The following is a 15,361-nucleotide window of genomic DNA, read 5'->3' as shown; positions in this document are numbered from 1 at the left end:
ATCAAATATTAATCAAATTATATGCTTTCAATATGCAATTGCAAGGCAAAAATAATACAGAATACAAGAAACAATTAATGTTTAATAATCTCTTGGGCTGTGATTACAAGCCACTGTAGTTACCTCATATTTCCCTATGTATGTCTTCTCACTGTCTAAAAGACAGGGAAGCAAGGCTCTCCACATGTTCAAATGTTCAGTTGTTTAACTGTAAGGTCAATATGGCACAGCCACCATATTTAATGTTATGATTTCTCACACACATTTATATCCACACTCATTTATCTCCTTGACTTATAATGTCAATTTAATCTGTTTAGAGCAGGACAAAGCCAGGTGCACAGTATCCTGGAACACATCTGTTGAATACTGGAAACAAGCCAAAATGGAAAGAATCTCTAAAAGGATAACCTGGCCGTGGAATTACATCCAGACAAAGCAAACACGTCCTCTCCACTTGCATAATTGTCAGTTAAAAAAGAATGCAGGGAGGGTAGCCAGACTTAACCTCAGATATATATATATATATACACTCACCTAAAGGATTATTAGGAACACCATACTAATACTGTGTTTGACCCCCTTTCGCCTCCAGAACTGCCTTAATTCTACGTGGCATTGATTCAACAAGGTGCTGAAAGCATTCTTTAGAAATGTTGGCCCATATTGATAGCATAGCATCTTGCAGTTGATGGAGATTTGTGGGATGCACATCCTGGGCACGAAGCTCCCGTTCCACCACATCCCAAAGATGCTCTATTGGGTTGAGATCTGGTAACTGTGGGGGCCATTTTAGTACAGTGAACTCATTGTCATGTTCAAGAAACCAATTTGAAATGATTCAAGCTTTGTGACATGGTGCATTGTCCTGCTGGAAGTAGCCATCAGAGGATGGGTACATGGTGGCCATAAAGGGATGGACATGGTCAGAAACAATGCTCAGGTAGGCTGTGGCATTTAAACGATGCCCAGTTGGCACTAAGGGGCCTAAAGTGTGCCAAGAAAACATCCCCCACACCATTACACCACCACCACCAGCCTGCACAGTGGTAACAAGGCATGATGGATCCACGTTCTCATTATATTTACGCCAAATTCTGACTCTACCATCTGAATGTCTCAACAGAAATCGAGACTCATCAGACCAGGCAACATTTTTCCAGTCTTCAACTGTCCAATTTTGGTGAGCTCTTGCAAATTGTAGCCTCTTTTTCCTATTTGTAGTGGAGATGAGTGGTACCCGGTGGGGTCTTCTGCTGTTGTAGCCCATCCGCCTCAAGGTTGTGCGTGTTGTGGCTTCACAAATGCTTTGCTGCGTACCTCGGTTGTAACGAGTGGTTATTTCAGGCAAAGTTGCTCTTCTATCAGCTTGAAACAGTCGGCCCATTCTCCTCTGACCTCTAGCATCAACAAGGCATTTTCGCCACAGGACTGCCGCATACTGGATGTTTTTCCCTTTTCACACCATTCTTTGTAAACCCTAGAAATGGTTGTGCATGAAAATCCCAGTAACTGAGCAGATTGTGAAATACTCAGACCGGCCCGTCTGGCACCAACAACCATACCACACTCAAAATTGCTTAAATCACCTTTCTTTCCCATTCTGACATTCAGTTTGGAGTTCAGGAGATTGTCTTAACCAGGACCACACCCCTAAATGCATTGAAGCAACTGCCATGTGATTGGTTGATTAGATAATTGCATTAATGAGAAATTGAACAGGTGTTCCTAATAATCCTTTAGGTGAGTGTATATACACAGTGCATCCAGAAAGTATTCACAGTGCTTCACTTTTTCCACATTTTGTTGTTACAACCTTATTCCAAAATTGATTACATTCATTATTTTCATTTTCATATATATTAACTATGTAGTAGTAACCTTTATTTAACCAGGATAAAAACTCATTGAGATAAGATCTCTTTTACAAGAATGACCTGGCCAAGAAGGCAGCACTGACACAAATGACAGATAACAAGCACTGAACACAGAGACAAAAGTGGGAATGTGATGGCTGTGGTATGCATGTGAATAAGTCCTGATGGGGGTTAAGAAAATCTTCTGAATATGTCTAGACTACAGTTATTCATATTATAACTGTACTCAATACTTTCACAATCTTGCCAACCATGGATAAAACACACAAATGCCTCAGAATACAAGCATGGTGAATGAGACATTGGATTCTGTAAAGATTTGAAGCCTGGATATTTTTTGTATTCAAAGAACATGATCTAATAGAACACTTACACACACACACACACACACACACACACCAAAATTAGTTAACGTTTCTGTTTGTGTCACATCTGTTTTACTTAAGGGTAAAGTGACTTATCTAGCAATCACAGGATCATTGAGGAAATAAAAACAGTAATTTAAGAAACTCTTTCTGCAGGGTATGTTAAATGAAACAACAAACAGAGAATAAAACTAAAGCAAAGAGTAATCCATACTCGTGCACTGTAACATCAGATAAAGACAGATCTAGATGTAAATCTAGATATTAAAAAAAAAAAAAAAAAAACTGACAAAGTGTGTTCAGGAGTGCTTGAATATTTGTTCATGCATAATTTAGTATAACTCTGTCAAGTGTAGGGGCATCTAGCTTAGGAGTTCCAGATATGTGACAGGCACTTTGCCTTTCTGGTTGCCTCGTTCTCCAATAAGCCAGTCTGGATCCATTCCAGGCACCGTGTACACAGTAATCAGCTATAGAATAATAGAGGAAGACAAAATGAGCACATTGTGGTTTGGGCAGACTCAACTGAAATGCTCTTCCAGAAGCATTCATAAAAAACTGGTGAAAAATGCATGTATAGCTTTCAACTATGTTGTAATAGCATCTGAAAACACTCCATTGACATCCTTTGAGGATTAAGTCTTTTAGTTTTTAATGTCAAGAGACAAGGCTATTATGTCTGTTCTGTTAGGTCAATGTGGAGTCTGTTTTTTTGTTTGTTTTAGTCTTGTCTGCCTCTTGTATTCTGACTGACCCAATGCAAGCAGTTGCTCCAACTCAACAATGCACTAAGCCAACTATGAGCGCCACAACATGCAAATATGTATTTATTTTAAATATGTATATATTTTATATGGCAAAAGTAAACAGTTTATTAGTATAGAAGATGAGTTGTTCTGTCAAAATGCCTATAAAACTTTAAGCTTTTAATGCACTCTCAACTACATGCTAAATTTCCACAGACACTCATTCAATTATTTATTACAGAGTGTTAAGGACAGAAAAGGGTCTTTTCTTTTAATTATTTCCTACCTCATCAGCGAGAAGGGAGAGTTCACTTGTATCTGCAGCATCATAATCATAGAGCACTTTGGCCTTGCGAGTACCAGTGGCTGGTGGCTTCACCTCCTCAATCTTCAGCGTGTTGGACTCAAGCGCATTGGAGGCATTGGGGGGAAGGATGGGTGAAGAAACCCCAGGCATAGTGGCAGTGGGAAGTGGAGCAAGTCCAGGCAACATCCCTGACGTGGAGGTGTTCACAGCAAAAGCATTAGGAAAGCTGGAAGGGTAACACACATACTGATAAATATATATTGAATGTACTTCTAAGTACATAAATATATTTAATTTAGGTCTACTTCTGCAAAATATGCTACACTTCATATTGTATTGCACTCAGGAATATTCCTTTAAAATAAAAGGAATTGGAAATTCTGTCATCATTTATTCATTGCTTTGTTGACTTATTGGAAATTTGCTCATTGTTTTGTTTGCCATGGGACACACAAAAAAAAAAAAAAGAGAGAAAAATGATCATAACAACAAATCAGTACTTTTTGTGCACTGTATTCTGGATCTTCAGAGGCCGTGTGATGTCTTTGTGTGAGGAACAGACCGAAACTTAAGTCTTTATGCAGCGATCAGTGTCACCATCCGTCATAAAACTCAAATCCCACTCTCCTCTCGTTGAAACTTTCAAAACTGCCGCCTCATCAAGCACTATGACAGATTTGACATAAGTTGATGTCAAATGCCATTGGCTCTCGGGTGTCATGTAAACGATTACGACATTCTAATATTTGAATGAAGATTTTCAGCAATTAAAAGCTTCAGTTTCACTATGTTCTTTCTTTGTTTTGTTTTGTTTTGTTTGTTTATTTGTTTAGGGACAATTGTTGCACTTCAAAGAAACGTCTTGCAGAGGGTTTTACCATGCTGACTGTTATTCACTGTTAAGAAGAGCACACTATCATCTAACTGAGGTGAGAACTGCAAGACAATGACATTTTCACGATGCAGGTCAAAACGTTGCTACAGGGATGTATTCGTCATGAAATGAAAATGACTGACACATGAATGTAATAGTTTAAATTTAGTCAGTAAACTTCCTTTTTCAATGTGAAGCAAAACCTACTTACGTATCTCCATTTTCACTGGCAATACGGAAAGAAAGAGCAGAAAAATCAGGTCAAAGCATCCATGAATGGGAAACTGCACAGAAAGTCTTGTGATCATCTAAACTAGAAATAGTCATTTCTGTATATGTTAATCATGTAAACTTAGGCTTTCTGTCACAACTTCATATAAAAAATAAACAAAATTGAGTGAACGGTCATGCAAATCCTGTGGCTTACAGCCATATTTGACTAAAACCCTTTCCTACAAATTTCCTTTTTTTATGATCAGCTATCCTAATGTATGAAAATGTTTGCAGCACCTCAATAGGATCCTCACCTGCTCAGTTCTTTCTGAAGGTCTTGCATGTGCTTGTGACACTGTGCAGAGTAAGCAGCCTGGGCCTCCACAAACTCATGCAGGCAGCGCAAGTGGTTCACCTGCAATAGAGGACAGCATTCGGTCTCTTATTTCCAACAATTCAAAGATATACACCAGGTATATTTAATTAGCCACTGCTGTGTGTGTGTCAAGTGTTCTCACATGTGTGCTGCTGATGCCCTCCAGTAGGAGACGTGTCACCTCGGCCTGCCTGTCAAACTCAGTCTGTGCAACACGCAACTCGTGCTCTGCCTGGTGGCGCAACAAACAAACCAAAAGAATGCACGGATGCACGAACGCACACACAAAAGAAAAAAACATCGTCATCGTTTCATCCTTATTATTATTTATTTATATATAGAGACAGTAGAGGAAATCATGGGGAGATTGGGGTAATCAGCATGTGATGCTGGCCAGACTCAAACCCACATCTCACTCATGACAACCATTGCTCAACAGGTGCTCAGTATGTGCACTAACCACTAGGCCATGCCATCACCTTCATGAATGGTTTTAAATGATTTAGGAATTACATTAAATATATAGACATATATATTTTTGTAATTATTTTTATGTAAGGTAGTTCACGTGACATTTGAATTGTTGCAGATACTGATCTGAACAGCTGACACTTCTAAACTGACACCTATGCTCACAACTCTCCCTGAGCATGTGTATTACAAACTCTGGTATGTTCATCATTATAATTATATATAATTAATTAAATTGCATTTACAAATTTTTTTAATTAAAAAAACATTTTTAAGAGGATAGGACACTAAATTCCTATATATCTAATAATACTTCAAGTTATAGAGAAAGACCGTCTTGATGGATTAATTATTTTAAATAAAGTAATTTGCAATTTAATTATTATCGAAGCACAAGGGTGTAATATTACTTAAGAGTGAAACACACCATCATAATAACATGAATCATTTAAATATTAATAATGAATTAAATACCTTTTCAAAAAGTAATTAGCATTTTAAGCGGAAAGGACACTTAATGTGTTATTATTAATAATTGTGAAAAATCTAAATGTTATATTTAAAATGTCCAGAACAAAATAGAATATTGGTGACTTTATATCCTCGCAAAGGGGAGAATCTCAGCTTTCTAATGACACATAGATTAAGCTTCTAGTCCACTCAAAGGCCGAGATATTCAATGAAACAATGGGGGTGGTGCCTGAGACTCGTAGTTACGGATTAATTGACAGCTGCTGTCAGACTCTATGTTATTATTATTCCTCACACGGTCGCAAGACGACATGTACATGAATCTGGCATGGTGAGCTGGAACCTGCTTACGTCAGCTGTCACCGCTTACGTCACGAAGTACCGCAACAGCCAATAGGAAAATTCAACTGCAGTAGCCACCGTTCAACCTGAAGAGGGCAGCACTCAGACGTTTTTACACCATATATTGTAGAATTAAAACACTTTAGACACAAATGTCAAAAAAATTACTTGAATCAATGACCACTGACCAGTACTAATAAAGCCCCATGCTTACAGATCATTAACTAAAAATAGTTGGTTTAGGGTTTAGTTACCCTTTAAGGGGTTAAAAATCAAAGGACAGCAGGAAGTGGCATGACACATACCGTAAAGTAAGAAGAGTTATCTATAATTATTTCAGATTTTCATGGATTCACGTTTTGATAGTTTGAGGTATCTAAAAAACATGGTTTCTGCGCAAGTGACACAATCAAAGAGTGCTGTTACATAAATCCATCTCTGCATCCTTTCATGCACATATTTTACTACATGTAGTCGTAGTCCAAACGAATTGCTGAACCCAAATGTTGAGCCTAGAATTTGATTTGCTTTGCTTTCCTAAATTATTGAATGAAAATTTGGAAAAAAAAAACATGTAAAAGGTTTTAAAGATAGGACTTTTGGCAGTTCATATGGTCATCCAATTAACAGATTTGTGTGACGTGTAAAAAAAATACAAATAATATTTGGGCCACATTCAGCTGCAGTGAATGTAGCATTAGTTGAAATTACTTTACTCCAATTGGTGATACAATTGGTAAGATACAAAGTGAGCAAAACATTTTTTTTTGCTTGAGAGTGATGAGAAAGAAGAACATAATTAAAACTCCACATTTCAAGTAATCTGAAAATACATGTATTAATTTAATCTTGCCAAGTGAAAATCTTCCCATGAAACACAACAGAAAATATTATGCTAAATTCTGTAGTTGCATTGCTGTAACAAGAATGTCTGTATTGGCTGAAGCAGACTATTTAGCATTTAATAAAAACTGTTTAACCAGACATTGTGATGTCAGAGGCAGACATATAAAGCACTGCATCATTATGGTCTAAACTGCTGTAATGCACACAATAATAAGAGTGAAATTTATCTGATTGGCATTCATGGTGCTAAACAAATGTCATTCACACAGGTAATCACATTTATTTTCTATAGACTGATTGATAGATTTGTGTACACAGGGAAAAATAAGGTGCAAACAGAAGACCATCATATGAGTGTAAATCATTACATTTATTACTACACAATATATTAAGCAAATAATTTCACGGAAATATATCACTCCATGTGAAATATCATGCTTCTGCTGTGGTATGAGCACATATGAAAAGGCAAAAGGGAACTGTCCAGATACTCACTTTATCCACTTCCTCACTCCAGAGCTGGAACACGCAGCATAATGGCAAGAGAAGAACATTGATGACATCATACCATGAGTCTGCCCGTTTAACTCTTTGCAAATAGACCCATGTTGGCTAATTCTTAATGTTGGCTTAAATTCAACAGGGTTTTCACACACTTTTTGACAAATTAGTTCCCATGACTTCAAGTCATTTGGATAAGGACATAATTTTTTTATTTTTTTAGAGATCAGTCTAATAGAAAGCAATTTCTAGCTGATAAAATAGCATACATTGCCTGATATTTTCAGGTTGATATTTTCAATATCAACAATATCAAAAAGTTTTCAATATCAAGTAATAGCAACCAAATATTTTGCTTAATACATTTTTCTTTTATTGTGTCGTTAACCTTCATGGAATCTCGAAATGGAAAGAGACATTGTAAAGTTATAAATCACACTGGCACCACAAGTTCATGAAATCACTATAAGATCGAGACCCTAGAAAATGTGTAACGATACAAATGCTACAATGGCATCAGATTAAAACGATTACACACACTTCTTTAATAAAAAAGTGAAAAGAGTAAAAAGATGCCAATCGATTTGCATTTCACTGCAAATGTTCCTCACAGAAGGGGATTTTCATGTTTCGACTTGTGTAAATATGCTTTCAGAACACTTTAGGCAAACTGCAAATCTTCAATTATATTTATTAAATATACAGAAGCGGTCAAAACTTGACAGGTTTTACTTGTGTTGAAATGCTTTCATTAGTTTGGTTTACAAATAAAAGTTGTTCCTGTTGAATGTATGAATTTCTTAAAACAAATAATGTTTTAGAAATGGATGAGTTAGACAAGAGAGAAGCAAAGCGGGTAACAAGTGCAAAGCAATATATGGGAACTCATTTAAGATTTCAAGAATTCCAGCTTAAAAATATTTAATGAAGCTGGTTGAGAAAATATCTAGATTTTGCAGAGAAAGGGTTTGAAGAATCTAAAATATTGTGTGATTAAGAAAACCAAACAAAACTAATAATTTCCATCCTTCCATTGGTGTAATTTTACAGCTTTGATGCATTTACTGATAACAAAGAATGAGTAGGTATGTCCAAACTTTTGACTGGTACTATATATTACATCTCAATGACAAACAAACACTATTACTGTATATGTTATAAATGTTATTGGGGCTGAATATGCATGTATTGCTTTATTCATCACCAAAACATTTAATCATATACACAGGTTAATGCACACAAAAACTCAACATTGTAAGATTGGAAACACTTAAAGGAAACGCAAGAGAGACAATATTAGAAAACGTACAAAGAAAAACAGGATTAGTAAAAAAAATATATATATATAAAAAAAAAAGAAAAAGACACCACATCAATATCATCACTGATCTATGTTAAAGGGATACTTCACCCAATAAACAGAGAGAAACAGTTCAATATTTAAGTTGTTATTTACTATAAATTCTCCTCCCTGCCTGATAGGTCATGATATGCACAAGAATGTGAAAATGAAAGTGGACATTTATAGTAAAAAAGGACTTAAATATTTATCTTTTTTCTCGCACACACCTATCATGACGCTTCAGAAGATATTGATTTAACCACTGGAGTCGTATGGATAACTTCCATGCTGCCTTTTTGATTTTGGAAATCAAAGTTTTGGTCACCATTCACTTGAGTTTTATGGACAAACAGAACTGAAATATTCTTCTACAAATCTTTGTTTTCAGCAAAAGAAAGTCATACACATCTGGGATGGCAGGAGGGTGAGTAAATGTTCATTTTTGAGTGAACTACCCCTTTAACAATAAAGATGGCACCTCTTAAGGCACACTACTGTATCAGGTGGGTTCAATTAAGGCTTTACTCCAAATTAAAAGGTCATACAACCTTTCCTCTTTCAGTCAGTTCTGAATTACCCTAGGATTCTCTCCCTAACAGTTTGAAAGGGCAGATGATGTTACAGGGAACAAAGCTATTAGGTGTAATAGTGGGGATTTTTTATTATAATTTTTATTTTTGGAACCATGTTCTAGAGACACAGAAAAATATGACCATCCTACTCCATGTCTACTTTAAATGCTGCCAAAATTGATGATCAACTAAAAATATTTGTTGTTTTTTCAAATAATTCCCAAGTGCTGTTTAATGAGCAAAGATTTTTTCAACATGGCATTTCTAAACAAAAGTTTATTTAGGCAACTTGAAGTGTTTATAATACAAATAGAAAAAAAATATATAACAAAGAATAAAAATAATCTACAGGTCACAATTATTAGCCCTCTAATGTTAATAGTCAATAGTGTATCCCTTTTGCTTGATAACAGCCTTTAGTCATTTGTTGTAGTTCAACAAGTTTTAGACATTACTCCTCAAGTGAGGAGTCGCCGCAGCCCATTCCTCCTTAGCAAATCTCTCAAACTCCTCCAGATTTGTTGGTCTCCTGGCATGGACACTAGTCTTCAGTGTGGCCTAGAGATTTTCAATGGGATTTAAGTCTGGGCTTTGTGCAGGTTAGTCAAGGACGTTCACTTTGCACAAAGGACATGTTACCAGTATGCATCATTTTTCTCTAGGTTGTCCTTGGCAAACTTCATTCTAGCTTGGAGGTGTCTCTTCTTCAGAAGTGGAGTTTTTCTTGGACCTCACAGTCCATTCCTGTGCAGGGCTCCAGTGACTGTCTTCATTGAGACCTCAATCCCAGACTTGGCTAAATCATTCACTAGTGTCTTGGCAGTTGTTCTTGGGTCTTTAGAAACCTCTCCCGCCAGGTTTTTGAAATATTTTGCTTCCTACCTCTGCCAGTCTTGTTCTCCACTGTGTGGGTCTCTTCAAACTTCTTGACACCTGAAAACACTTTGATAATCGTGTATATCCTTCTCCTGATCAAGTCTAAACACATTTCTTTTGTCTTTGCCATGATGACAGTTTTATATTACTTCACTAGTTGTTTTGCAAGATACTAATCCTCAGTTTGAAGTGCATCTTAAAGGTTTGGGGGATTAATTAGGTTAATTAGGTGTTGGTTCCGACTTTCTCCAGAGGAAAAATATAATATGAAATACTGTGTTAAAATCCCCTTGTTCTGTTAAACATCACTTGGAAAACATGTGAAAAAGAATTGAAATTTCATAGGGGGGGCTAATCATTTTGTCTTCAACTGTGTGTATGTACAGTGGATATAAAAAGTCTACACACCCCTGTTAAAATGCCAGGTTTTTGTGATGTAAAAGAACGAGACAAAGAAATCATGTCAGAACTTTTTCCACTTTTAATGTGACATACAATTCAATTGAAAAACAAACTGAAATCTTCGTGGGGGGAAAATGAAAATTAAAAACCTTACAATAACCTGGTTGCATAAGTATGCACACCCTTAAACTAATACTTTGTTGAAGCACCTTTTGATTTTATTACAGCACTCAGTCTTTTTGGGTATGAGTCTATAAGCATGGCACATCTTGACGTGGCAATATTTGCCCACATGTTTCAACCTATAGCCTTTCAGTTACCAACCCAGATGTTAAATCACTTGGCTACACCATCAACTCCAACAGAGTACGAATTATACAGTAATATTGTGCTTTGGAAATGCAAATACATTTTAAAGATCCAAATTTCCTCCAGGTTTGGTGTAAATATTGGGTGCAAATAAGGGTCATGTAAAAACAAAGAAAGAGAAAGAGGGAGACTGAAAAAACAGAAATCTAATTTTAGGGTTCTGCAGCCATCTTACCGCAGATGCACTGGCGGACAGAACATAATTGCGCGGCCTAGTCTCCTGAAAGTCAGGCGCAGCCTACAGGTGAAGGGGGGGAAAAGAGAGGTTTACAAAGAATCATGCCTCATATATATATATATGGCACATCAGATAGCTTCTGTGCTGCCTTTTGTATAAAATAAAATAGAAATAAAAAAAATCTAAAATTCTAAACTACTGTATAATAACTCAAACAAATAAAGCAGTATTGCAACTTTAAAAAGTAAAGTTTTCAAACATTTTTGGTTGAGATATAAATGTTTTTAAAGAGAACATATTTTGTATTAGTCACTGTTTGTTTTTACCCATGTCAAAAAAATATACTGTAAAAGATCTATATGCATCAAGTAAAGTCATTGCTTAATATATGCATTTTGAAGTGATGCAATGGGCGAGATACAGATTCATATTTAAATCTTTTTTACTATAAATCTCCACTTTCAGAATGTGAAAGAGAAAGTGCAGATTTATAGTAAAAAAGGACTTAAATATTGATCTGTTTTTCACCAACATCTATCTTATCGCTTCTGAAGATAAGGATTTAAAAGCTGGAGTGTTTTGGGTTACTTTTAGGCTGCATTTATGTGCTTTTTTGGTGCTTGAAAGGTCTGGTCACCACTCTCTTGCATTATATAGACCTACAGAGCTGAATTATTCTTCCAAAAATCTTTTGTGTTCTGCTAAGAAAGACAGTCATACACTTCTGGGATGGCATGAGGGTGAGTAAATGATGAGAGAATTTTCATTTTTAGGTGAACTATTCTGTTAACATGCTCTTTGAGACATTACATGATTTTGCAATAAGGAGTCAATATAGCCAAGAATCTTGTTGACTGTGGACTCATCATATAGATTCCCAATATGTTGCATACAAACACACCTGTGTGTGCACAAACTAATTTTAGAACAGTAAAGCTCACATTTACTTGAAGAATTAGAGCTTATAAAAGGTTATAAATATGTTATGTTAATAAATGGGGAAAGAAAAGGTCTGACAAAAAAGTACCTTTAGCAGGTTGAGAAAAGTCATAAGAACATTCCCTTATAGGAACCTTTACTCTTTGTGATTGTAAATGAGAGATTTATAGAGACTATTTTCCTGATGACATTTTGATTAGCTTCAACAAAGAATGTTCAGAACGTGAGACAGGATGTGTCATTCAAGGGCGATGCAGCTAAGAAACAATAGAAATGTGATAAGGACAAGTGACTCAGCCACAGTTGGCAAAGTCCTGAATCACTGCAGGAAAGAAATGGAAAACCTTAGCAAAAGGAAAATGTCACAAAGGGGTTGACTGTGAATCATCTTTGTTTGCATACACCCCCTGACTCATAGCTTCCCCATAAAGAATTCTAACCTTCCTTCACATTTGCAATACTTTCCTATATATTGTCCATAACAAAAAACCCTGTGAATGAAAAATTTAAAATGTAAGCAACAAGGTAAATGGGATAAACCACAGGCTTCAATTTTAACCAAAGCCAGGAGTGCACTCTTTAGGATGTACTTGCTAATTTGCCCCTTAATAGTCCTGAATCCTTGAGTGCTTTTGATAGCTCAGAAGTAGTTCCTTAAAATATCAGGGATTGCAATTAATGGATAGGTAGATTCAAATGAGAAAGTGGGCTATTGGGCAAAAGGACCGAAAGGGGAAAATAGGCTCGGGGACATGAAGAAAGTGTAATTAAAGCTTACAGCAGCCTTGGTCTCTGCTAACTTTGCCTTCTTGAGCCGGGCTTTGCAAACATCCAGGTCGAGGCGCCGATTCTCAAGAAGCTTTCTTTCTTTCTGAAAACAGAACATACAGAGCTTTGTGTAAAATGTGTTGCACGTTTCCAAGAATAACCATAATAGTCTTGTTTTCAGTCAGTCAAGGCAACGTTTAATATAGGACTGGACAATTAATCAAAGAAATATTCAAAATTACAATCACAGCTGCCACAATTAATTATGTTAATTACAGCATTCCATGTTCTGTAGGTCTACTCAAAATGTTCTATGTAAAACATGTCAAATAGTTATTGAGCATTGTAATCAATCATTGACATTTCTGATGTGTACATGAATGCAATGGCAAATCAAAAGGCATTTAAATTAGTATTTACATCAGTAATGTATTGGGGGTGTATTACAGAAAGATCCTAACTTTAGAATCCTATCTTGTCTGCATGGTTAGCATGGTAATTTCAGTTAGGATCTCATTTAGGACAAAAGCCACTACAGAATAACATTTCCCAAGTACATTACCTTATCTTAATTACAGGACACTTTTTAAAGATTTATGGCAAGTTAGGATGCTTCTGTCAAATATAATTTTTCTATCGGCAATTAAGATAATTCATTTAGGAGAGCTTGGGACGAAGCTTAAGCTTGTTCACTGGTGTTCCCATGATTTGGATGTTTTTGGAAACTTTCGGAACATATGTTTCCATCTAAGTGTCATAAGATTAAGCCCCATGTTTCAACAATTGATCCAAGTGACTTCCAGCACAATTCTGTATGGCTCAGTCCAGACAGCAGCTTACAAAATTAAAAGTTATACAAATCAATAATTAAAATCCTTTGATATATAAACAAGATAAAAGTTATGATAAAAGTCTGGTTAAAACTGTTGAAATCATTAAAGTGCATAAGTAAATAACTAAGTCATGTCAATAAATAAGGTGCAATAAAAGAATATTAATAGCAGCATGTGTGATTTCCTGTGAGGGATGTGCTCCAACAGTCTAGATACAATTATCCTGTATAGGGATAGTGGAGGTCACAGTTCTTGGAAAGAAGCTGTTCCTCAGTCTGTTTGTACAGGAATGTATTGTCCTGTATCACCTGCTAGATGGTAGAGTGTCGAAATGGGATTTTCAGCAGACTGATACAGACCTCACACAGATTCGGGAGCTCAGGTCCAATGACCAGTTGGGCTGCTTTCACCACATGTTGTAGTTCTCTCCAGTCGGCAGCAGTGCAGCTGGCATACCATACTGTGGCGCAGTAGGAGAGTGAACTCTCTATGGTGCTATGGTAAAATTCCTGATAAAATTGAGGTAGTTGTGCCTTTTTCAATTTCCGTAGGAAGAATAGTCTCCGTTGGGCCTTCTTCACCAGATAAGATGTTTATTCAGTACTGTGGTTAAATTGGTTAGGAACAAAGCCTCAACAGAACCAGATATTCCGTCGCAGCATAAGAGTAATGACTTCATGTATTTCTTTACAGATAAAATTTAAATAATCAGAAATAAAATTGGAATTATGTAATCATCTGTCATAGCACCTCAGAAAAGAGTGTCTCATAATTTTCCTCACAAGCAAATTCAATCCTTCACTGTCATAGGTCATGAAGAGCTAGCAAAACTTTTCGAAACATCTAAAGCCACAACATGTTTGTTAGCTCCAAAACAAACTAAGCTCTTCATTTTTTCTCTTAAAGTATTTCCTGTAATTTCTGAACCTCCTCTTAATATTATTAACTCCTCGCTATCCTTAGGACATGTCCCAAGAAACTTTAAAATGTCAGTTATCAAACCGCTTATTAAGAAGCCACAACTTGATCCTGGAGAACTGGCTAATTATAGACTGATTTCAAATCTCCCGTTTATGTCGAAAATACTAGAAAAGGTAGTATCCTCCCAAATATGTTAATTTCTACATAGAAATAGTCTATATGAAGAATTTCAGTCAGGATTTAGGCCTCATCACAGTACAGAAACTGCACTTAGAGTTACAAATGACTTGCTCTTATCATCTGATCGTGGCTGCATTTCACTTCTAGTGCTTTTAGATCTTAGTGCTGAAAAGTGATCTTCCATTGATGAGAGTTTCTTACACTCCTTGCATCGATCGCGTTCCTCTTGTCGAATTCACAAAGTCAGGAAACTAGAAAATATTGCGATTCTTCCAAGAAAGCTTTCCTTTGCTCCTCACGCAACACAAGATCTTGATCCGATGGTCCAGAATTGATCAGGGCCTGTCAGCAGATCTGCGAGCCGGGATTCTGTGAGCTTACTTGATTTCCAGCTTATGGCCTGTTATGTCAAGCAGACTTGGGAAGAGCTCGTCTAGGAATTTCACCTTATCTCGGCCTTCTTCGCTCTCAGGAATTCCAACAATTCCAAAGTTGTTTTTCCGATTATGATCCTCCAGGTCTTTTCCCAAAACGCGCTCAAAGTCCGTCTTGGTTGCTAGCAGGTTAGCAGCTAATTCCCTCTCCGATGACT

At 36.4% G+C, this 15,361-nt stretch overlaps 1 protein-coding gene across 6 annotated transcripts in view; it reads right to left on the bottom strand.

The window, feature by feature from the left end:
* Nucleotides 1-41: 41 nt before the first annotated feature.
* Nucleotides 42-15,361, bottom strand: part of LOC127621940 (endophilin-B2-like) — a 38,044-nt gene continuing 22,724 nt past the window's right edge. The window contains exons 5-12 of one of the 6 annotated variants that reach the window (XM_052095766.1): nt 12,846-12,938; nt 11,126-11,188; nt 7,384-7,407; nt 4,901-4,990; nt 4,697-4,797; nt 4,381-4,395; nt 3,275-3,521; nt 43-2,712 (exon numbers count right to left, since the gene is read on the bottom strand). In XM_052095766.1, coding sequence (XP_051951726.1) covers nt 2,605-2,712; nt 3,275-3,521; nt 4,381-4,395; nt 4,697-4,797; nt 4,901-4,990; nt 7,384-7,407; nt 11,126-11,188; nt 12,846-12,938 — 741 coding nt within the window. In that variant the 3' untranslated portion in view covers nt 43-2,604. Of the gene's footprint in view, nt 2,713-3,274; nt 3,522-4,380; nt 4,396-4,696; nt 4,798-4,900; nt 4,991-7,383; nt 7,408-11,125; nt 11,189-12,845; nt 12,939-15,361 lie in introns of all 6 variants that reach the window. The other 5 variants (XM_052095774.1, XM_052095783.1, XM_052095790.1 and 2 more) reach the window with 5 other exon arrangements.

The sequence above is a fragment of the Xyrauchen texanus genome, chromosome 3 (assembly GCF_025860055.1).
Source record: "Xyrauchen texanus isolate HMW12.3.18 chromosome 3, RBS_HiC_50CHRs, whole genome shotgun sequence".
Classification (NCBI taxonomy): Eukaryota; Metazoa; Chordata; class Actinopteri; order Cypriniformes; family Catostomidae; genus Xyrauchen; species Xyrauchen texanus.
Note: the sequence above shows the minus strand (reverse complement) of the source record. Positions and strands in the feature narration are given on the sequence as shown.